Source organism: Trichechus manatus, unplaced genomic scaffold, assembly GCF_000243295.1.
Source record: "Trichechus manatus latirostris isolate Lorelei unplaced genomic scaffold, TriManLat1.0 scaffold00072, whole genome shotgun sequence".
NCBI classification, from domain to species: Eukaryota; Metazoa; Chordata; class Mammalia; order Sirenia; family Trichechidae; genus Trichechus; species Trichechus manatus.
The window spans coordinates 6,550,924-6,576,465 of NW_004444008.1; the positions used below are offsets into that span (position 1 = coordinate 6,550,924).

Sequence of the window (25,542 nt, forward strand, 5' to 3'; positions counted from 1 at the left end):
CCTTTTGGGATCTATTTCTGGCCCAGTGGACTCCCAGTGCACAGCAGGGAGGGAGGCAGTAAAAGGAAGAGAGGTTTTTCCCAAATCTGGTGGATAGTGTAGAGGTAAGAGGTAAAAGGGAGAGAGGTTTTTCCCAAATCTGGTGCAGAGAGCAGAGATAGGAGGTAAAAGGGAGAGAGGTTTTTCCCAAATCTAGTGCAGAGAGCAGAGATAGGAGGTAAAAGGGAGAGAGGTTTTTCCCAAATGGGCTTTTTTTTTTTTAACTCGCTGCGAAAGGGTGCACACATGTACTTATCCTAGCCTCTTGGGAGCTGCTCTTCACTGGTTCGGAGTGTCCAAGCAGAATCTCTGCTTCCAGGGCTCTCTCGATGTGGAAACTGCTTCTTGAGCGCGTGCACAGCACAGCTGTTTGCCTGCTTCACCACGGGCCCGGCGTGGCTGTGTCTCTGCTGTGTCGCCGCCGCGGCTCTAGCGCTCCTCACCTCCTCCAAACAATCTTCCTCTCGGTATGACTCAGATGGATTTCTTAACCTTGCCTTGTTCAGGGCTGCCAGATGTTTACATAAAATGAAATCACTTGTTTTTCCAGGTCTTTGTTGTAAGAGGGATATAGGAAGCGTCTAACTAGTCCGTCATGTTGACCATGCCTCTCTCAGAAAGCTTTTAAGGGCAAACTAATAGGGATAGATTAAATCAAATGATATGATGAGTGTTATGATCAGTGACTGGATCATTGCGGGTGCCCAAGAGATGACTTGTCTACTACTGTTGCTATGATCATAATTCAGGGCTGTGTTTATAAGTTAAAAAAAAAATGAATAAAAGCATAAATGACTCAAAGACAAAAATGTTTGCTTTAACTCAGGATGATTCGTCAGCTTTGGAATTCCATACCCTCCCTTTGAATGGATCTCAAATGATTTCTATATTCTAGTTAGATGTTCCTCATTATTTCTTTAACAAGGTTTAGTCAGAGTTGGCCGTAATATTCCCATTCCATGGACAGAAAACTAGGAAATATCAATTAAATAAATTGGTTCCAGCAAGAGAAGAAAGACAAAAATGGTCCATCAGTTCAGGAATTTTTAGTTTGTGTATACGCAACTTGTTGATTATTCAGTCTTAAAACTTAATGCAAAGGAGACTTCCATTTCTAACTATGGTGGACTAGATTGCATCCAACTGATTCTTCTACAGGCATCAGAGAACTAGTAAAGTAGAAAGGACAAGACAGATGGAAATTTCCAGAGAGAAGAGAAGGACAGAAGTGAGCCCAACACTTGGTGCTACTTTCATTCTCAAGGAAGTTGATGAGTCACAAGGAATTACCAAGAAGCCAAAAGGCAGAGTGGGCAGTTGTAATGGAGAGTCTGGGAAGCTGAGCAAAGGTTTCAGTAATCTTTTGGGACTGGGAAGATGAAAATTAGAATTCAGGGCCTGGCAGAAAGCAGGGGCTGTGGTGAACATGAGAGGATTCTGACTGAAGCCATGGTAGGGGTGAGGAGTGACCTGAAATAGGCCAGTTTAGGAAGGATGAAGCCATGTTTTTACCAGCCCAATCTCAAAGTGGATTCAAATGAGCTGCAACTCTCATGTCTGCTAGAAATGAGAGCAATTCCTAACCGGAGGAGGTATCCTCCAGAGCTTTATTTTGCTTTCAAAAGTTTTCATAAACAATTTCCATCCTTTGTCCAAAATTATTAAGTGTATGTGAGGCGCAAGTCCTTTGTACACGCCAGGCGGCCGTGGCTTTCTCTGTTCCTCTCCCTGCTGGCTTCTGTAGGCCTCAGAACAAGCCCCCATCCCACTTCCTACTGAGGCCTGATGCTTGTTAGCAAGATTGAAAAGATACAATTCTGGGCGAACCACCCACCCTCGGAAGTCAGAAGGGCATGACGCAGTGGGATATTTGTTAGGAAGGTTAAAAAGATACAATTAGGCACCTAAGCTGGGGTCCAAAATAGCTGGGAGAGGAAGTTTTCTAGTCTCCTTGGCTGTGGTGCAGGTAGGACACACGAAGCATAAGCTTACAGTCCACCTAAGTGGACCTACCTGGCCAGGGAAGACCAGCGGTAGGTGGGCTCCCATTTAAGCCCCTCACCTATGGCACAAAGTGGGGTGTGTGAGAAAGAGTTGTCATCTCTGCCCAGACAGCTTTTCAGCCAGGGGGACTGCTCGTGATGGACCTTTTCCTGCTGCGTGCAGTCTGTATCTTGTAAGTAATGAAAGCCACTTTCTGCGTGCTAAGGTGTGTTCGGGCTGTGATGGGAAGAACGTGATGTTCATGCAGCAATCCAGTAGTTATTAGTGCACTTTTTCTAATTGCCTCCTGGCTATCTAGAATCAGGTACAGACTGTGAGCACCACACAGATTTGGAGTGCTGTCTTATAGTCACACTGTGGTCGATCTGGACATGTTATCCTACAGTGTACTAGGAGGTCATACCAAATGATTGAAATCCCAAATAATATACAAACAATAGAAACAGACCCATAGGAGAGGGAATCAGGCATAGAATTTAAAATTACTGTGATTAAAAGTTTCAAGAAAATAGAAGGCAAAATGGAAAACATCACTATAGAACTAGATGCAAGAAGGGTTTGGGTAGAAGAAGGGAAATCATTGTAGCTGTTCTGCAAACAATTCACCAAAAATATCCAGATGGACAAAAGGCATCTTGACCCTGTTGCAGATCGTACACAAAAAATCAGGTGGTCTACATGTGATAGGTAAAACAACAAAGCTTCTACGAGATGACATGGGAAGATACATGCATGACATTGTGGTAGGCAAAGCTATTTTTCAGCAAAGTTAATCCTAGAGGGAAAATGTGGATATTCTGTACTCCATTAAAAGTAAAAACTCCTGTTTATCAAACAATGCCACTGAAAGATGTTATTCAAGCGGCCATCAAAAACATAGCAAGGTATTCAATCCCAGTAGTTATCAGACTCAGCTACCACTACATACCTATGAGAAGGACTAAAATGAAAATGATCAACAAGACGAGTATTGGCAAACCTTTGGAGCCACTGGGAAGCTCATAACTGCTTGTGGGAGCGTAACATTGCACAACCACTTTGCAAAGCTCTTTGGCTCTGTCTACTGACGCCGAACCTATATATGTACAACCCTAATTCCACACCTAAAAAAATACTGAAGTTGTCAAAGATTTCATTTTACTTAGATCCACAATCAATGTCCATGGAAGCAGCAGTCAAGAAATCAAATGGCGTATTGCACTGGGCAAATATGTTGCACAAGACCTCTTTCAAGTGTTAAAAAGCAAAGATGTCACTTTGAGGACTAAGGTGCACCTGACCCAAGCCATGGTATTTTCAATCACCTCATATGCATGTGAAAGCTGGATGATGAATAAGGAAGACCAAAGAAGAATTGATGCCTTTGAATTATGGTGTTGGTGAAGAATATTGAATATACCATGGACTTCCAGAAGAAGGAACTGATCTGTCTTGGAAGAAGTACAGCCAGAATGATCCTTAGAAGTGAGGATGACAAGATTAAGTCTCATCTACTTTGGACATGTTATCAGGAGGGACAAGTTCCTGGAGAAGGACATCACGCTTGGTAAAGTAGAGGGTTAGCAAAAAAGAGGAAGACCCTCAACAAGATGGATTGATACAGTGGCTACAAAAACGGGCGCAAACACAGCAATGATTATGAGGATGGCGCAGGACTGGGCAGTGTTTCGTTCTGTTGTATATAGGGTAGCTATGAGCTGGAATGACTTGATGGCATCTAACAACAACAACAATAATCAACCCCAATGGAAGCAGCAGTCAAGAAAGCAAACAACGCATTCCATCGGGCAAATATGCTGCAAAAGATCTCTTTAAAGTTTTGAAAAGCAAAGATGTCTCTTTCAGGACTAAGGTGAACCTTACCCAAGCCATGGTGCTGTCAATTGCCTCATAAGCATGTGAACGCGGACAATGAATAAGGAAGACTGAAGAAGAATTGATACCTTTGTGCTATGGTGTTGACGAAGAATACTGAATATACCATGGACTGCCAAAAGAACAAATCTGTCTCGGAAGAAGTATAGCCAGAATACTCCTTAGAAGGGAGGATGATGAGACTTCGTCCCACATACTTTGGACATGTTATCAAGAAGGACCAGTCCCTGGAGAAGGAAATCATGCTTGGTAAAGTGGAGGGTCAGAGAAAAAGAGGAAGACCCTCAATGAGATGGACTGACACGCTGGTTGCAACAATGGGCTCAATCATAACAATGATCTTGAGGATGGTACAGGACCAGGCAGTGGTTAGTTGTGTTGTAGATGGTTTTGCTGTGAGTTGGAACCCACTTGAGTTTACCTAACATCAATGACAACACATGTTCAGAGAGTAGGTTCATTCACAGAGCAGTAGTTTATGATTCAAGTTTTTAAAAAGTAAATAGAAGGTGAGTCCATGTTGTCATCAAAGTCAAAATAATGACTTAAAATTTCCCTAAGTCATAAGCCTCCCGGATGCAGACATGAGTAGTTGTGATGAGGTCTGTCTGTGAATAGGAAATGACAGATTCCTTTCTTGAGTCGGTTGATGCGTTCACTCCAAACAAGCATCTGTCTTTCATAACTCTAGGAAGAATGAAGACAAGTTGTGCCAACAACTTCAGCTCAGTTGAGTTTCCTTATGTATATATTTTCCATATACCAAACTCTAGCCTGCTAATTAAGGAGAGCAGATTCATCTGTAAATGTTGGCCATTCAATCTTACTCATTGTTGGGATCATATCCAACAGCCATGTCACTGTGGAGAATATCATAGTTTCTTGATCACTTAGAAATCAGGAAGTCAGCAAACACACTAAAGATCATGGGCGCAGATTCATTATACCAATGAAAAAGTAGAATTAACACACTATTTGTAGAAGTGTTCATTTGGCAACTGGTCACCTCAAATAAAATAAACTTTGATAGTGAATTGGCCAGTAAGAGGATTTCTTGACAAATTATTTTTTTTAAAAGAAACAAATGTGTGAATGTGTAATACTTTACATATTTACTTATTATCATGTGATCTAAGAAAATGAGTAAAATTCCTGAAAATAGTTTTATTACAGAATTGCTACAGAAGGATTTAATGATTAACAGAAAAGTAATGAACATACCTCAGTGTACATTTTAGCTGTTCCGCTATCATAGAAGAAAAATGGATTATTAGTCCATAATCTTAATAATCACTCTTAGTACCACATCCTGTTTTGAAGATTACAGCGCCTATTAAATGTCCTCAAAACAACTCTTCTCTGAGTAGATAACTATCTTCTGTCCATGAGTTTTTCTATATTTATTGGCAGTTTCAAAACCTTTCTGGACTTATTCATAATGCTGATTCCCACTTAAGCCCTTAGTTTCCAAGTTCACAGCATATGTCAAAAAATTAAAAACACTTATATATCTGCATTGTAATCTGTAAGTAGAAAGACAAACATTTTTGAATAAGAATCTAGAAAATTCTAAAAAGGATTTGCGATATAGAAAACTCCAAATTTTCCTTTTTACTACAAATAAGAGCCTTATGAGCCTAAAAAGAATGTTCTTCCTCATGGTATCTTCTACGCACACACCCACACCCACACACACACACAAATTTGAACAGCTCTAATCGTTAAAAGCAGAGCTAACAACCCTAAGAGCTAAAAGTAGTCTACCAATGACCAACTTGACTGTATGCAAATACCATATGAGAACAACTGCTCTATGTAACCCAATGTGTTACTGTCATTTGTATAATTATATAAGTATCGTCTTTTTAAGAACAGAAACAAAAGAGATAGAATTCTTTTATATATTTCCTATTATATATAGGAATTTTATGTAATTCCTAGAATGCAGGTTTATATTACCAAGATACTGATATAGCCCACAAGTCTCACTCATTCTGACAGGCATAAAATATGCAAATGGCCATCATTCCTTTGGGTGGTAAAATACCCAACTTGTGAAGATCCTATGTGTGGCAGAGTAGAACTGTGCTCCACAGTGTTCTTAGTGGCTGATTTTTCAGTAGTAGATCACCAGGCCTTTTTTCCTAGGCACCTCGGGGTAGACTCTAACCTCCAACCTTTTAGTTAGCAGCTGAGCATGTTAACCATCTGCACCTCCCAGGGACTTCAAACTGACAAAAACTGACAAAAAACACTAGCATGATCCTGCTTAAATCGTGTTCTAGAAACAATATGGCTTCATTTGTGCAAAAAAAAAAGTCAAAAGTAGAACCCAAAATAGGAACCCAGTGAAACAAGCCAGAGGCCAGTTGAACATGGTGTAAACCCCCCAAAAAACCCATTGCTGTCGAGTTGATTCTGACTCCATATAGGGCAGAGTAGAACTGCACCATAGGGTTTCCAAGAAGCAGCTGGTGGATTCAAACTGCCAGCTTTCTGGTTAGCAGCCGTAGCTCTTAACCACTTCACCACTGAGTGGTGGCTAAAAATACAGTAGGGATGGAACACCTCGTCCTTGACTCTTAGGCTGGAGTACAAGTTCTTAGTTTTGGCCACAAGAACATAGGTTGTCAAGACTCAGAAGGCAGCTACGTGGCATGCTAGCCTGGGGCCTTTCTGGGTGCCGTCAACCTGGTTTTTCTTCTGCCACTCTGTCCAAGCCAATGCAGGTCATGAGCCCCATGGCTGCATCTCCATGTTCGGCACCTGTTCGCTTGCCAGCATTATGTCATGGCAGAAAAACAGAAGGGAAAAGGGAAAGTTCATGGTGCTGGGGCCTGTGAAAGTGGTCCAGGATGGAATCACCCTGGTGCTGGGCCCAAAGAGAGGAGGTTCAGGGGACTGAAGTGGGAGGCCACATGTGTACCTACATGTACAAACTGAGGTCCTTTCTATCAGGGTTTTTCTTTTTGTATTAATATTTGTAAACTTTCACTATATGACATCATGTGCAATGTTGTTGTTAGGTGCAGTTGAATCGGTTCCGATTCATTGTGACCATGTGTACAACAGAACGAAACACTGCCTGGTCCAACGTCATCCTTGTAATCGTTGTTATGCTTAAGCCCGTTGTTGCAAGCCACTGTGCCAATCTATTTCATTCAGGGTCTTCCTCAGTTTTAACTGACTCTTTACTTTACAAATATGATGTCCTTCTCCAGGGACTGGTCCGTCCTGATAACATGTCCAAAGTACGTGAGATGAAGTCTCGCCATCCTCGCTTCTAAGGAGCATTCTGGCTGTACTTCTTCCAAGACAGATTTGTTCGTTCTTCTGGCAGTACGTGGTATGTATATTCAGTATTCTTCACCAACACCATAATTCAAAGCCATCAGTTCTTCAGTCTTCCTTATTCGTTGTTCAGCTTTCGCATGCGTATGAGGTGACTGAAAATACCATGGCTTGGGTCAGGTGCACCATAGTCCTCAAAGTGACATCTTTGCTAATGAACTCTTTAAAGAGGTCTTTTATCACAGATTTGCCCAATGTAATATGTTCTTTGATTTCTTGACTGCTGCTTCCATGGGCGTTGATTGTGGATCCAAGTAAAATGAAATCCTTGACAACTTCAGTTTTTTCTCCGTTTATCATGATGTTGCTTATTGGTCTAGTGGTGAGGATTTTTTCTTTATGTTGAGGTGTAATCCATACTGAAGGCTGTGCTCTTTGATCTTCATCAGTAATTGCTTCAAGTCCCCTTCTCTGTCAGCAAGCAAGGCTGTGTCATTTGCATAACGCAGATTGTTTATGAGTCTTCCTGCAATCCTGATGCCCCATTCCTCTTCATATAGTTCAGCTTCTCCAATTATTTGATCAGCATACAGATTAAATAAGTATGGTGAAAGGATACAACCCTGACATACACCGTTCCTGACTTTAAACCGTGCAGTATCCCCTTGTTCTGTTTGAACGATTGCCTCTTGGTCTATGTACAGGTTCCGCATGAGCACAATTAAACGTTCTGGAATTCCCATTCTTCGCAATGTTATCCATAATTTGTTATGATTCACACAGTCAAATGCCTTTTCATATTCAATAAAACAGCTAAACATCTTTCTGGTATTCTTTGCTTTCAGCCAAGATCCATCTGACATCAGCAATGATATCCCTCATTCCCCTTCCCCTTGTGACTTTGGCTTGAATTTCTAGCAGTTCCCTGTTGATGTACTGCAGCAACCGATTTTGAATTATCTTCAGTAAAATTTTACTTTTGTGATATTAATGATATTGCTTGATAATTTCCATTCTGTTGGATCATTTTCCTTTGGAAGGGGCTCAAATATGGATCTCTTCCAGTCACCATAAAGATTACAGCCTCGGAAACCCTACTGGCAGTTCTACCCTATATTCCTACAGATTGGAATAGACTGGACAGCTTAAGCCAACACAACAACTGTTTTGTAAAGTACCTGCTGATAAGGCTAAAAATAATGGCTTATATTGCAACAGCATTGCTTTTCCTCTGCCGGTTGTATCCATCATCCTTGGATCAGAGGACAGTGATCAGACGTAACATTCCGAATATCCAGGCTCTGCTCTCAGTTCTGCATCTGACTGGCTGATCCCACTAGGGCCCAGTCACTTCACCTATGACATATATCCTAGGGGTGTTGAGGCAGCACAGACGGCCCTCTCTGTACCAACCCTCAAAGCACTTCTCAGCCCCCCATGCACTTTGAGGGGCTGCTGACTAAGTCCTCACTTCCAGGAACACCACCTCCTGTCCTACACACCCTCCGAGTGCTCTCTCTCCCCAGCATCAACTGACCACAAAGGAGGACTAGGTTCCAACACAGGGAAGACCACGGGATGCAGGAACCTGGATCCCTGAGTGACTGCATGGAGCAGTGCCCCTCCACGCTGTGCTAGATGTGAGGCAGGTCCGAAAACAAGCTTAGGTTTATGGCTTACACCAAACTTTAAACTCGAAGCCATTAAGATTTTTTGGGAAAGTCCACCTGACTAGCTGATCTAAGGAGGTTTCTTAAAGTGCCTTCTTTCTCTAACAGTTTAAAATCCACTAACTCCTCCTTCTTCAGGGGCCAAGCCCCTTCTGTTCTATGTTTCATACACTAAATGAATTTGTTTTATAATAACATTTTCTAAAAATATTCAAATTACAATACTTTAGAGCCTGGTTAAAGTTTCTACTCAAGTTTTTCCACCACATAGAAGATGCATTGTGTGAAAAAAAAAGGAGAAAAAAAAGTGAGTTATGCATTATCATCATGAACACAGATGTAAACATGTTTGATCTCCCTAGTCAGTGGCTGAAATTAAATCATTATAGAAGTGAGAATTAAAAAAAAAAAAAAGTTAGTGACAAATACTTCTATTTGGTAAATGTCCTATTGGCTTCCTTTGAGTCTGAAGGTCAAGCGATGTTGGATTAAGCCGGCAGGCCTTGATGCTCTAAAGGCATGTTTGGCAGCCACCTCCAAACAGGAACCACCTTTGGACATCACACCTGAGCCTGTGGCTGGCTGGATTCTCTCAGCAGCGAGCAGATGTGGCACAGGCAGAGCACTGGGCTGAGTGGCTGGAGGAGTTCCTACCTTAGGAATTTGTGCAGATACTGACGGCTGCAGGGTGACCAGGAGAAGACCCCGTTGTGTCCAGCCAAGGTAGGAGACATGATGTTGCCCTCAGACTTTTTGCACACATTCCCTTCTCCATCATGAACCATGCCGAAGCTATGAGAGAGGAGAGATTGTTTCAAAACAAAGAACAGCTTAAATGATGTCACACTCTCTAGAAAACTGACGTCACGATTGTGAAGACTTCCCTCCCTCTATGCACTGTTGCTGGGTGCCTTTGAATCGATTCCGATTCATAGTGACCCTATAGGACAGAACAGAACTTCCCCATAGGGTTTCCTAGGCTGTAATCTTTACAGGGCAGATCTCCAGGTCTTTCTCCCCCAGAGCTGCTGGGTGGGTTCAAACTGCTGATCTTTTAGTTAGCAGCTGAGTGCTTAACCTTTGTTCCACCAGAGTTAGTCAGGCCAAAACAAAACATTATACTAGTCCCAAAGTGGAAAGTATTCAGGTGTTCCTAGACCCACTGAGTTGCTTAAATGTGTACACCACTATCCCTAGGTGGTGCAATGGTTAAGCGCTCAACTATCAGCCCAGAGGTTGGCAGCTCGAACCCACTCAGAGGCTCCTTGGAATATGGGCCTGCAGATCTGTCTCTGAAAGGTCCCAGCCTTGAAAACCCTAGAGAGCACAGTTCTACTCTGCACACACGGGGTCACCATGCGCCGGAATCGAATCAATGGCAACTAACAACAACACTTCTACTGTGTAGCTGCAGGTCCTGTTGGGCTGAAGCTGGCAATGTTGGCATTCTGCCCCTACATCTACCTGGTGCTGCCCCCCTCATTGACAGATGGACAGGGCTTGGCTCTACCCCTTCTTCCCTCTGGAAGGGAGCCCCTCCATGGAAGCCCCATGGGTTGCTATGGTTGTGTTTACCCATGGGCATTGTCTGAAGCTGCATCTGCTACTCTTGAGTAAAAACCAGACCACTTTGGGGCTTCAACCTTGGCGTGGTATATGGGACACCGCAAGCTACAGTGGCTAGAGGGACCTGGAACTGACCCTATAACCAAAAAGCCAAAATCCAAACCCACTGCCATCGAGTCTATTCTGACTCATAGCGACTCAACAGGGCAAAATAGAACTGTCCCATAGGATCTCCAAGGCTGTAATCGTTATGAAAGCAGACTGCCACATCTTTCTCCCGATAAGCGGCTGGTGCATTCGAACCACTGACCTTTTGGTTAGCAGCTGAGCGCTTTAACCACTGTGCCACCAGAGGTGTTCAAATCCTGCAATGTCCATCAGCAGCCACTTGTTGTTGCTTGGGAAAATCAGCAGCCCTGTGTCTGTGTGACTCACATGCCCCTGAGTTCCCATCTCCCCACCAAACAGTCTGATTCTTCCCCTTAACCTCCTAAAACTTTAGGGAAGCTTTGCATTGCCACTTTCAACTATCCCAGAAGAGCATTGAGCTCAACAGACTGCCTTGGGAGGACAGCCTGGGGGCCTTAGGAGCTCTGTGTAGCCCTGGAAACCTTCTTAAAAGTGGTGCAGTGGTTAAGTGTTTGGCTGCTAACTAGAAGGTCGACAGTTCGAATCCACCAGCCACTCCTTGGAAACCCTATGGGGCAGTTCTTCGCTGTTCTATAAGGTCACTATAAGTGGGAATTGACTCGACGGCAATGGGTTTGTTTTTTGTTTTTTTTTATAGCCATTATTAAAGGAGCCCTGGTGGTGCAGTGGTTAAGTGCTCGGTTGGTAAACTAAAGGTCGGGGGGCTCGAATCCAGCAGCTGCTCTGTGGGAGAAAGATGTGACAGTCTGCTTCCATAAAGATTACAGCCCGAAACCCTAAAAGGGATTTCTACTCAGTCCTATAGGGTTGCTATGAGTTGGAATTGACTGGATAGCAATGTTTATTTTTTCCCGTTGGTGGTGAAACAGTTAAGTTCTGGGCTGCTAACTGAAAGATTGGTGGTTTGAACCAACCCAGTAGCTCCGTGGGTGAAAAGACCATGCGATCTGCTCCTGTAAAGACAACAGCCTAGGAAACCCTATGGGGCAGTTCTACTCTGTCCTATAGGGTTGCTATGAGTCAGAATGGACTCAGCACATAACAACAAGAAGCCATGCCTGCCCATTAATGACTGGTATCCAATTGTTGTATGGATTCTCCAATAGGGGGGTCCTCAGGGAATAAGATACAGAGGAAGGTGAAAGGCAGGAGGAGGATTCAGAGAAGGATCAAGGAGGTGACTGATCAGGTGACATTCCACAGCCAAGAATCCCGTGATGAGTGGAAGAAAGGGGCTGGAGGATTTGTGTTTGTTCCTGAGGCATGATTTTCCACTGAGATTCTTTGCTTAAAAATAAAACACAGTTGCTGTGGAGTTGATTCCGACTCGTGACGACCCCATGTGTATCAAAGTAGAACTCTCCTCTATAGGGTTTTCAAGGCTGATCTTTTGGAAGTAGATTGCCAGACCTTTCTTCCAAGGTTCCTCTGGGTGGATCTGCATTGCCAGCCTTTCAATTAGTAGTTGAGTGCTCAACCATTTGCACACCAAAGGATACCAAATTCTTTGCTTAAAACAAAAAAAAAAACAAAAAAAAGTTGACTTCAAGTTGATTCCGACTCATAGCAACCTATAGGACAGAGTAGAACTGCCCCATAGTGTTTCCAAGGCTGTAACCTTTTACAGAAGCAGACTGCCACATCTTTCTCCCACGGAGCCACTGGTGGGTTCGAACTGACCAACTTTTGGTTAGCAGCTGAGCGCTTAACAGAGCTGCTTCAATAATGCAACTAAAAATAAGAACTAACATTTCCAAGCACTCACTATTTTGCAGACACTAGGTTGAGCACGTCACCTATATTGTTTCACGTTAGTCCCATCGTGACCCTGTGAAGCAGGCATAATATAACGAGCAGGTGACTGAGGACTAGAGAGAGCACTTGAGCAGGCTATAGAGCCAGGGCTGGAACCCTGACATCTGACGCCAAAGCCAGGCAGGACCCATGCAACAGCGTAACCCAAGCAGGATTGAAGGGTGTGTTCAAGGAATCTGGCATGCAAATATCGTCCGATTTCTGCAAAATTCCTGATCGGTACCAAGGGTGACGTGGATTTAGTCATTTTCGCTTCCACCCATCCTCTGAAGTTCTATTTAAAGCCATTAATCACGGCCAGGGTGACCAGATGGCAGGAGCAATGTGTCATGGCTGTGGAAAGCTTTCCAGCTGAAATCTCGGATGTGAGGCCGCCCTGAGTGTGATAGAAATGAAATACCAAAGCACCCTCCCTGACTGGCCCTTGACTTGAGTATGAAGAAGACATATTGTGTTCCAGCAACTGGCCCAAGATAAATGGGCTACCACATGGGTCTACATTTCTAAGTAACTCAAAGTCACAGTGTCTCAGGTCTGGGGACTTGTAGGTCAAAGGAGCTCTGTCTTAAATGTTTTCACCAAAGTTATTTTTCATTCCTTCTTTCTAGCGTTGACTGTCAAACTCTGCTGAGTGTCAGCAGCATCTGAGAAATACTCTTCCCAATGAGGTTACCTGGAGCCCACCCTGGGAGATTCTGGGACAGTGGGTTGGATGTCAGGATCTGGCATCTTCTATGTATTCTAACAGGTTACCCAGCTTAGATGCCCACCCAAATCCCAGAAGCACTCTCTTACAGGTTGTGATTCATTCCAACCGGGGAGAACGGATTCCAGAACATCAGCATCAAAGTACCACACAGGGATCCCATTTTATATTAACATTAATAACGTCATGGAAGAATGAATAGAACACATTTTGAAGATAAGGTTGGTATTTGGCAATGAAGAAATAGGATTGTATAATTACTATTCAAGTTACAGATACCACATTAATTTTGTTGTTTTTTTTTTTTGCATTTTATGCACCATAGCACTTGATTCAAAGTGGTTATCACCCATATTATGGATTGAATTGTGTCCACCCAAAGAGATACATTGAAGACCTAACCCCTATACCTGTGAATGTGACCCTGTTTGGAAACAGGGTTTTTGTTATGTTAATGAGGTTATACTGGAGTAGGGTGGGTCCTAGTCCTAACCCCTCTGAGTGGTTTCTTATAAAATGAGCAACGTAGACAGGAAGAGATCCGCACATGGGGAAGACTCCACACAGACATCCATCTACAAGCCAAGGAATGCCGAGAAATGCCTGGGGCTACCAGAAGCTGAAAGAGACCAGGAACAGACTTCTAGAGCAGACAGAGCGTAGCCCTGCTGGCGCCTTAGACTCCTTGCCTCCAAAACATTAATTCCTGTTCTTTAAAGCCACCCACTTATGATATTTTTGTCACAGTAGCCCTGGCAAACTAAGACACCCCATATGGTTAAATGATTAGTACATTCTCTCTCTGCCTTCTCCACTAGACTAAGCTTCTAAGTGACAGAGCTTGTTCTTATAAACCCTTACAACCTTAGGGCCTGTGGACTCACTTGCCCTTAGCAGGTTCTCCACTCATGTGTGTTGAATGAATAAAGGACAGTCTTCCAGCTGAGTCAAATACCCAAATGTAACATAGATTATTTTGGATTTGATAATTATATTCAGTGTCAGCTGTTCATGTCTTCCACAGTACTTCCTTAAATGGGTCTCATACATGAAGAAGTATCTATTCATTATGAACGATATACCCAGAATAATGAGCAAGTACACATTTTTAGAAGCTGTATTAATAATTCCAGGCTGTTCCGGCAACATTGGTTAAGGAAATGAAACAGCCTGAAACATTCATGTAGGCCAATGTCACCTGGATGGTAAATTACACCCTTGGCATGATGATGGTGAGCTCAGGTGAGACCTGGAAGTCCAGAGCCCCAACACAGGCTTCCCAAGAAGCACAACTCATCCTCTGTGAGAGGTGGGAGGCTGAAGTGGGCACAGCACTCCAGTGGGAATCAGGAGCCGGAGGAGGTCAGATACTTGGAGAGAGCAGGGCGGCAGAGGTAGGTGGACCTTGGCCAGAGACTTAGCTCTGCCATTCACAGTTTGATATTGGGCAATTTAACGAACCCCCTAAGTCTCAGTTTCCTCACCAACAAAGTGACATAATAAAACCCTCTTTCTAAACTCTACAGAATGTCTGGTGTAGTGCATGTTGCCAAGGATACATTCAAATCTTCTGTCCCTTTCCCTGATTCAAATGTGCTCTTGGTCAAATCATTCACCATCTAGATTTCAGGATATACATGCGTGTGTGTGTGTGTGTGTAGATAAGGACTTTGGGAAAGGGTCATGAACTTCAAATACTTTTTGGACATAGAAACAAATTAAAGAAACATAAGAATGACAGTAAATAAAATTGATAAGAATTGACCCTTTGAGCTTCCAGGGCTTCCAGAGGGTAGACTGACCAAATGGTCTTTAAGGGGTCACTTGTTCCAATATTCTACAAGTCACTAAAGTCTCCCAGTGCCTCCCTGCCTTGGATGGAGAGGCCTAGGTTGACTAAAGAGCACTGTCATAAATCTGCGGGTGCCCACATCACCATCAAATGCTTGAATGGGTGTGTAACACTGCCATTTGAGTATGGCTGAGCCAAATGGTGTTATCAAGTTAACTGGTAGCGAAGCCAGTTCTGCTTCTTTTATGAAGACTTCCATGATCTCCTCCACTGTGGTGTCTCTCAATGCCTACAGCTCTCTTTGCTTGATTCCTTTAGGGCACGTCTATTTTATCTTCTCTATTAATCTTTGGACCATGACCCATCTGTCAGTGTCTTGTACTGTGGTGACTTGCGTGTTACTGTGATGCTGGATGCTATGCCACTGGTATGTCAAACGCCAGCAGGGTCACCCATGGTGGACAGGTTTTAATGCAGCTTCTAGACTAAGACAGACTAGGAAGAAAGGCCTGGAGATATACTTCCAAAAATTAGCCAATGAAAACCTTATGGATCACAACAGAACACTGTCCAATATAGTACTGGAAGATGAGCTCCCTAGGTTGGAAGTCACTCAAAACACACAGTGGCTCCAACCATGGACTTGAGCATAGCAACAGTCAAGAACGTGGTACAGAATGCAGCAACATTTCATTCATTCGTACATGGGGTCACCATGATTCAGAACTGGCTCAGCGGAAACTAACAATAGCAGTCTTATTGGAGGGCGTGGGTCACGAGTCTCTTTACAGGATCCGACACAGTGCCTTGCCCACAGAATACAGTTGTGCCCAGTGAATGAGTTCATGAATGCAGGAAAGGACCGGAGAGAGAATGATGGATCATGTATAATTCTGTGCATAGTCAACATGCTTTAACATTATATTGACGCTATGTGCAGTGATAATGCAACTGTACTATGTAAGCAGATTTTATAGAAGAGGAATGTTCAGCTCAAATAACACAACTGAGTTTGCACCTGCCCAGATGTGCCAGGGCCTCACAGTGCTCTCCTGGATTTGTAGACAGGAGAACTAGGTAAGACAGATCAGGTGATGGGCCCAGGTCCCTGCAGGCTGTGTGAGAGCTGAGCTGTGTCTGGAATTGCAGTCACAGCACGCTACCCATCAAATCGCACCATTTCCCTTAGCAAATGGATTTTTCAAATTCACACCCAGAGTAGCCACTGTCAAAAATGCGCAGCTCAGCCCTCAGCATGCCTGAGCCGGTTTTCCAACACCTGCACCAAGCAAACTGCAGCTTCGGAGTCAGTGATTCATCATGACCCGAAAAGTCAGCTTGCACCTCTGGCTTAGGAACACGAGGCGGGCTCCATCCCGCCCACTACAGGGGAACACACCTCCTTGCGTCTGGTTCCGGACCCTACACCTATCTCTTCTAGCAAATCCAAATGCTAGTTCTTAGCAATTTCTATTTTTTAGGTCAGATTCCCCAGCCTAAACCACAAGAAGTGTTGAGAGGAAAGCAAGTGAACTTAGTAGAAGAAACTGGATGGACGTTAGCTAAAGTCTTTCTTTGACTTAAAGATTAGAAGATCTATGGCTTAAAGGAATGAAGACCTATTTCTCCACCCCAAATAATGTCATCTGAATGTAAAAAACAAACCCTGAAAAATTAAATTTCACCTTTGAAATGGAATGTTTTATATTTGTGTTACGATAAAAATTCTAATAGATGCAAAAGTACTTTTGAACTCCTAGGTATGGAACTTTAAAAACTGATTTGGCTTTGAGCTGGCTGCCAGAAAGGAGCCCTGGTGGCCCCGTAGTTAAATGCTCGCCTCTTAACTAAAAGGTTAGCAATTAGAATCCATCCAGCGGCTGTGCAGAAGAAAGACCTGGTAATCTGTGCCCGTAAAGATTACAGCCTAGGAAACCCGATGGGACAGCTCTACCCTGTCACATGGGGTCGCTATGAGTCAGAATTGCCTTGATGGCATCCAACGATAACAAGAGGTTCTATCCATTAGTTAAGTGTATAATTCTTTCTTCAATTAATAATATTCATGAAACAAACCAACTGAATAAATGTGTTTTGTCTTCAATTCCACTAAAATTCACTGATTTTTATTATTTTCTTATCTGCCACGGCCTTTCCCATTTGAAGTAGTTGTCACAACCAACAACTAGCATGAAATAAATATTCACTCTTCATCCATTCCCTCACTCACGACTGGCTCAATCACTTCATCCATTCCATTCACATAAATTTATTGAACACTCAGCATACAGCACCCCCTAAAGTAATAAACCCCCATGTGCCTGTCCGTGTGTCATATTGTGGGGGGCTTCTGTGTTGCTATGATGCTGGAAGCTATGCCACTGGTATTCAAATACCAGCAGGGTCACCTGTGGCGGAGAGGTTTCAGCTGAGCTTCCAGACTAAGACAGACTAGGAAGAAGGACCTGGCAGTCTACTTTTGAAAAGAATTAACCAGTGAAAACCCTATAAATAGCAGTGAAATATTGTCTGATATAGTGCTGGAAGATGAGCCCCTCAGGTTGGAAGGCACTGAAAATACAACTGGGGAAGATTTGCCTCCCCAAAGTAGAGTCGACCTTAATGACGCAGATGGAGTCAAGCTTTCGGGACCTTCATTTGCTGATGTGGCGCGACTCAAAATGAGAAGAAACAGCTGCAAATATCCATTAAAAAAGCAAAGATGTCACCTTGAAGACTAAGGTGTGTCTGACCCAATCTATGGTGTTTTCAATTGCTCATACGCATATGAAAGCTGGATGGTGAATAAAGAAGACCAAAGAAGAACTGATGCCTTGGAACTGTGGTGTTGGAGAACAATATTGAATATATCACAGACTGCCAAAAAAACGAACAACTCTGTCTTGGAAGAAGTACAACCAGAATGCTCCTTAGAAGCAAGGATGGTGAGACTACGTCTCATATACTTTGGACATGTTGTCAGGAGGGATCAGTCCTTGGAGAAGGGCATCATGCTAGGTAAAGTTGAGGGTCAGCGAAAAAGAGGAAACCCCTCAATGAGATGGACTGGCACAGTGACTGCAACAATGGGCTCAAGCGTAAAACTATTGTGAGGATGGTGCAGGACCGGGCAGGGTTTCATTCTGTTGTTCATGAGGTCGTTATGAGTCAGAACCAACTCGACAGCACCTAACAACAAGGTAATAAAGGCCATATGCTTAATTGTTCCAGGTTTTTTCTCTTATCTACAGTTCATAAGTTTGTGATAAATGTGAAATTGCTCTGTGAATTTTACAAAAAGTGCTGTACAAACAGCAGATATTACTATTATTAATGTCATTATTATCGTTATACTCCACCCTGGTGGTGCAACAGTTAAGCATTTGGTTACTAACTGAAAGGTCAGCAGTTCAAACTCACCCAGTGACTCCGAGGGAGAGAAGACCGAGAGATCTGCTTTCGTAAAAATCACAGTCTAGGAATCGCTATGGGGCAGTTCTACATGGGGTTGCCATGAGTCAGGGGCCAACTCAACGGCAGCTAATAACGACATTAGTATCATCACCCATTTTATCGCTTAGCACATGCAATCTATCTGCGTATCTCCTATGTGTATTCTCTACGTCCTCACGTGATCAGGAGCTATTTCATTGGAGACACCAACTCTTCGAGGCTCTCAGTTCCTCTGTCTGTTGCACTACGCTGTCTGGACGTAGGTGCTCAAGAGGGATTTGATAACTCCACAGAGGTTCATTCTACTATGGACGGGACGCTCCTTCTTCCACAGGCAGAGCTCCTTTCTTTTGTGATGGTGTTGCTGTGTGCGATCAAGTTGACTCTGACTCATAGCGACCCCATGTGACAGAGTAGAACTGCCCCGTAAGTTTTTTAGACTGTAATCTTTACAGAAGCAGATAGCCCGGTCTTTTCTCCCACGGAGCAATTAGTGGGTTCAAACTGCCAACCTGGGAGTTAGCAGCTGAGCGCTCACCCACTGCACCACCAGGGCTCCTTGCTCCTTTCTTTACTTCCATCTATTCCCACTCACTGGCAGAATCACTTTTTTCTTGTTTGGAAGAAATTCTTTATCCATCTTGACCAAGCCCCAGGGATGACAGGAAATATTAATAAGTGACTTCTAAGAAAAAGTCAGAGCAGACGTTGATAACGTGTTGACAGTGGAGACTAAGTGCCAGCCCGGTGTCGGAGGTATCAAGTTTAACTTTCGATAAATTCACCACCTGTGATGGCTGCTTCTGCCAATACGCGTATCTCAACCGCTTAGCTAACCTTGACTTTCTCAGTCTGCGATGATTTCAATATTTCTTACCTTGATTGTTTAATTAAATTCAGACACGGTTCAGAGGACAGCAGGCGCCCCATGCAGTTAAAATAATGAGAGGTTTTGAAGTTTTAACTCTAGCAGGCTATTAAAAATACAATTATGATTTAACCGAAAGCTTCATAAAGTGTAGCTGCATTTTCTAGGCACTGACAAAGTCAGTCAATCATTACCTGTAATGATGAAGGGATCAGTGATGGGACATAAATCTTCCATTTGCCGGTCATCAGTTCATACAGAGCCAAAGCCTGCAGGGCCTCTGAAGGATTCCACGCAATGCGCGCATGCATGTGTGCGCACACACAAGATGCACACCTACACATGTGCGCTCACATGTACACAAACCCCACACATGGACACATGCACACAGACATACCCACACGCACATGCATCCCACACACGCGCACACACACGCACACATCCCACACACGCGCACACACACGTGTACACATGTCCATGCACGTGAATGCACACACTCACACGTGCACATGCACGTATCTGCGTACCTGTGCACACATGCGCACACCTCACACACATGCACACACACACACACAGGCACACAATTGTGCATACACACATACAAGCACAGATACCCACGTGCACACACGCATGCACACACATGTGCATGCACACTGCTGCTCTGAACAGGTCTGGGTGACATACGTTTCTCACTTCTGTCCATTTTCTAATAAAGGGTGGAGAGGTTGGCTTTGCAAAGTCACAGATCACAAACACTGCCTTTGTTTTCCTTTGGCCAGTATAAACAGGATAAAAGCAAAAGATAAAAGAAAAATTATACTTCCTGGCTGTACTTTTTCTAGGAGAAATTTCAAGGACAGTTGCAGTATAGCAGAACAACACTTGGGTACCACTACTGGCCTCTATGGATCAGGGCAACTGTGGGAAGTCAGCAGCTGCACCTGGGGCAGGTGAGGCGCCTCGTTAGTTTTTTCGTAGGTGGTGCTTCCAGGTAAGGCAGCTTACTGAATTATTAGACTAAGAGACTTTATCTAAGATGAACAGTTTCATAAACAATTAAAATAAAATTTTTACCCTACAAGAATAAATGTAAGCCTTTTGTGTACAAAGATAATGCCAGCGGCGTGCAATCCATCGCTGGGAGCTGCTTGTATGCTGTTGTTGCTGTTGCTGGGTGTTGTTGAGTTGATTCTAACTCACAGTGATCCCATATGACAAAGTAGAACTGCCCCATAGGGTTTTCTTGGCTATAATCTGTACGGGAGTAGATCGTCTGGTCTTTTATTTCGTAATGCTGTTGGGTGGGTTCGAACTGCCAACCTTCTGCTTATGAGCTGAGTGCTTAACCATTGTACCACCAAAGCTCCCTGTATGGTAGTGTGGCCAGTCTGTGCTGAGCCCCAGGCTCAACTGCCCTGAAGAGCTGCCTTCATGTCAAGCCTGCAACCCTGGGGCCACCAGTGGGGCCTGGGAAGCCAAGTGGCTCCTACCAGGACCCATCTCCTATAGAACCCTCACTCTCCAAGCTCAGCTCAGCACGTTGGTCAAAAAACAGCAGCTCTAAAACTTACACTGAAATCTAAGTAAGAAGAGGAACTCAAGTAACACATGGGAGGGCTGGTTACTGATCACCCTCCCCACTGTTTGGAGACCCCAGTAGGAGCCAACAGGAACAGCACACAGGACCAAGTTCTAATCACAGGACAGAGGGGCAGATGGAGAACTGTGCTCCACCTTCTGCACATGTGTGAGCAGGACGGTAGGGAAGTGCAAACGCAACACGCACATTGACACGGCTTTAAAATTCGCATGACAAGGCACTAGAGCAAAAACAGTGCAGGACCTGAGAGCCTTACAGCAGTAGCTCTTAATGACATCGTCATTGACTAACTGCAAATTCCCTTTATAGACCTGACTTATTGGATCGACAGTTTCTAGGGTGATCCCAAAATGAGAAGAAGGACCGGGCTCTGCCCTCTGATGGACAGGCACTTACTTGTGTCCAGACTCGTGGGCGATGGTGAAGGCCAGCCCAAGGCCTGTGTCTTCGTTAATCGTACAGCTGCGGTATTTGCTACACATTCCACTTATGGGCGCAAATCCTATGGGGCAGAAGGAGCAAAAGAATAAAATAAAGAAATGATGGTATGCTTATTTTCTGTCCCTTAGAGAAACTCAGTTTCCATCTTCACCCTGGGAAATATGAAACAGGAAACCCTTGGGCAACCACATATAGTGCACTTGATTTGGGAGACACGGAGACTACACCCCAGAGCCAACAGGACTCTCTGTCACGTGGAAGACGATTCATGGTTCTACATAATGGACATGTTACAGGCTGTACATGGGGGCAAATACAAGAGGGGATTTCTTGCAGATGGTGGCAGATTTCTGCCTTTTTCTATAACCATCCGAGTTCTCAAAACCAAACCAACCAAAGCAATTGCTGTTTAGTCAATTCCAACTCATGGCGACCCCACGTGTTACAGAGCAGAACTGCTCCAGAGAGTTGTCAATGGCCGTGATCTTTTGAAAGCACATCACCAAGCCTTTCTTCCGAGGTGCCTCCGGGTGCATTTGAACTGCCAACCTTTTGGTTAGTAGCCCAGCACTAGTTTGCACCACCCAACCTCTCAAGAGCCCAACTGAAAAAGCAGTGTAGAGAATGGACCAGCCTCTGTTAAGCTGGGTCCTATCTGAAAGTTTGTATAACAAAGACCTTCCTCCCTAAGTTCTAGGGGAAAATGGAGAGTTACAAAGAAGGTTCAGTAGAGCCCCTGGATAGTAGCACGCTGCGTTTTACCCTGACCTTTTGGAACAATATCAAAGTGCTGCCTCCAAGATATACCTAGCCCCATAAACATCCAAAATTGTTGCTAAAATTTAGATATTTATGGAGAAATGGAAAAACAGGGACTGTAATATATTGTTATAGCATCACTACTGATATTTATAAATGTATTATTTCTGCCCCATAATGACATATTCTTTAATCTAATGTCCCCATTCTCACAAATGGAAGAAGAATTGGAAGAAATTATTTATTAAGTTAGAAGAAAACTTACAGGGATTCTTGAATCCATGTGGGGCTTTTCCTTGTTAAATAATCCCAACTGATGAATAAATATACACTTCAATCTTTGGCAAAAGTTTATATATAGAAGCAAATCCATTATTTACAACTGTATTCAACAGTGGCTACTGCTTAAGAATATGAAATCAAGCCTCAAATACTCACTACCCTACTCAAGAGAAGCTGAACAACATACTCATGTTCCTCAAACGCTATTGGAAGATCTTACCCAAGGTATCGCAGGGTTCATTCTTCCAAGAACATATGTCCAGGCCAGTGAGTAAGATGGCGTGGTCATGGCGAGTTCCATCTTTCCCCATCAATCCAGACTGCCACTGGCAGAAGCTACTTAAGGTGTGGTCAGCATGGTGACTTATCACAAGCCCTGGCTATGCAAGAGAGACCAAGACCCCATGATAGTGGAAAGAAAACATAACGAATGGTCATCATAGCAAACTATCATCAACTTGGATTTCAAACACACAGATCACTCTGGATGGCAAGTAACATATATCAATTTTAAATCCAAAACAGGGTGTAATATAAACCCTGTGTGGATTCAACATAGACAATGACGTTCAGGTCTCTAGTTCTGTACAAGAACAATTGGTATTTATCTGGCTGGCCAGACCAATTTAGATAAATCAGATAAATGTATTGAGCTAAATCAGAGCAAATCTTGGAATGTATTTTCAATGACTCCCAAAAAATTACTTCTGTATATGATTTTTTTTTTTTTTGCATTCAAAACCTTTAAAAATATTTTCAAAAATTGCATAAGGCAACAGACCCATTTAGGTATGGTTTTGCACATACAGTGATATATGCATTCCATAAACAAGTCGTGCTAGTGGAAATTTCCAACGTATAACTGTTTTCATGTTTATTATTACAGAGTTAAATAAAGTAACTTTTCTAGAGAGGCAACATACTTAGGAGAAGAGGCAGGTGAATTGGCAAAGCTTTATGTAAATAATAGACTGGGACTAGAAAGAAACTGTATAGAAGACATTTCACCTGCCTCATATTTACCAAGTTCTAATCCAGCAACTGTGACTAGCAGAACGAGGAATGCCAGAACTGAAGAGCTGGGGGGTGGTGGGAACACCCTGCAGAGGAGGTTGCACCGAACTTTATTTACAGGTGTGATGTATGTTTCTCTGGACGGTGGGAGAAAACCAGGTAAAGCACCTTGATTTGAGGACACCAACTTATTTAAAGCCTGCAAGACTCGAGTGTTGTGTTCAAATTTTTGTCTCTCAGTCTGAATATGTTTCCTCCTTAAGTGTTTATTTTGCCTTTTCAGAAAATCGAACATACCTGAGCTAAATGCTGTACATAAACACCAGCCATGCCTGGCATTCCTTACCCAGTGATTTCCAGGAAAACTGCATTAATTTAAGTTCACGCAGGTGTATGATCAAACGATAACCTTGCTCATTCTTTGCAGCTTGGATGAATTCCAAGGTGAAAACGCTTTAATATGAGGAATAATTAACCTGTCACCTGAGAAAACTGTTCAGCACCACCACAGCCCCCAACCACACACAAAAGACAATGAAGTGGTATCTTCCCTGACTATTCAGGCCAGAAATAGCTCTGCCCAGGGGGGCTGCCACCCTGCACAGGAAAAAGGCAGCATCTCAGAACTTTAAATTCTGAAGAGATCTCTGATTTCATCTCTCAAATCTTCATGTTATAAATAAGAAAAGTATGGCAAAGGAGATACTTGGCCAAGATATCATTCAGGGTGGACATGAACTCAGGTGCCAAACTCAAGGGCCAGAACTCATTCTTCTACACCAAGTCAGCCATCAGCTTGAAGCAAAGTAGAAGTGAGACCTTTTATGACAAAGATCAGCCCCTCGCATTACTTAGGACATGACAGGTTCGCATGTGAACGCATTATCAATTCAGGTGGTGTCAGTGGTGTCAGCTGCTGTGGACTCGGATCCCCATATACAAAGGGATACAATCATTTTGATCCACAGGGGTTTTTTTGGCTGACTCTTGGAAGCAGATCACCAGACATTTCTTCCTCGTCTGTTTTAGCCTGGAAGCTCCACTAAAGCTTGTTCAGCATCACAGCAACACTGAAGCCTCCACTGACAGACGGGTGGTGGTATGCATGAGGTGCATTGGCCAGGAATCGAACCGAGGTCTCCAGCATGGAATTCTACCACCGAACCACCAATGCTTCCAAAAAGGGGGTCTGGAATATAGGCAAAGGGGATCCTTTTCCTTGCTGCTACCAAGATTCAGTGTAAATTGAGTTTTTGTCTGCAGTAAGAGAAATGAGCGCAATACTCCAGAATCTCTATTAAAACATAATCTAAGAATGAAGGTGGTGAGGTTAGCGCAATCCTGCTTAGGACATGGCACGTGATACAGTAACACGGCGCAGGACCACACCCTACAGTTTAGCTTCTAGGCGAGGAGATATCCTTAGTCTTCTCCAAACACACACAAGGGGCTCAATCCCACATAAAAGCTCTTGGTGGCTGAGGATACTTTTTGTATCAGGACTTCAAACCAGTTCATTCCAGTTTGAACCCCTGCTGAGAATGTGCATTTCTAACAAGTTTCCTGCTGCGAATTTGCATTTCTGCCTCAGATATACTGAATCAGAGTTTACATTTTAACAAGGTTCCTCAGGTGATTCTTCTATATAACTTCCTGGGAACTTGTTAGAAATGCAGATTCTCAGCAGGTAACTTGTTAGAAGGGCAGATTCTCGGCAGGGGTGCCAACCTGAAGGGACCGGTTGGATGCCCTGATTTGTACGTTCTACTCCTTGCGTGTCTCCCAACCCGCAACCCATCATCCAGGGCAGCTCTTCTAGCTCATTGTCTTTCTTTCTTTCTTTCTTTTTTTTTAAATTCTTACATCGTTTTATTTGGAAAATACTGAAAAACACAAAAAAAGGTAAAAAGAAAAAAATCACCCATAGTCACCCACGGCGTTGAAAAACTATAAAAAAAAAATTTGCAGTGTCTTTTTATCTCTCTCTGCCTGCTTCTCTTTACCCTGAGTAAGCTTCTCAATTTTTTTTTTTTTTTTACTGTACTTCAGGTGAAGGCTTACAGAACATATAGTTTCTCATGAAACAGAAGTACACATGTTGTTTTATGACATTGGTTAACAGTCCCACAACATATAACCCTCTAACTTCACAACCTTTTTTTTTCTGGTGAAAATATAGATAGCCAAAGATACACCATTTCAAAAATTTCTACATGC

The 25,542-nt window shown here is 43.3% G+C and overlaps 1 protein-coding gene across 1 annotated transcript in view; it reads right to left on the minus strand.

Moving 5' to 3' along the window:
- The window catches only part of ADAMTS16 (ADAM metallopeptidase with thrombospondin type 1 motif 16), a 225,964-nt gene that overhangs the window by 118,017 nt on the left and 82,405 nt on the right, over positions 1 to 25,542 (minus strand). Inside the window, exons 8-10 of the mRNA XM_004380276.2 lie at positions 22,532 to 22,691; positions 21,226 to 21,331; positions 9,534 to 9,671 (exon numbers count right to left, since the gene is read on the minus strand). Coding sequence (XP_004380333.2) covers positions 9,534 to 9,671; positions 21,226 to 21,331; positions 22,532 to 22,691 — 404 coding nt within the window. The remainder of the gene's footprint in view (positions 1 to 9,533; positions 9,672 to 21,225; positions 21,332 to 22,531; positions 22,692 to 25,542) is intronic.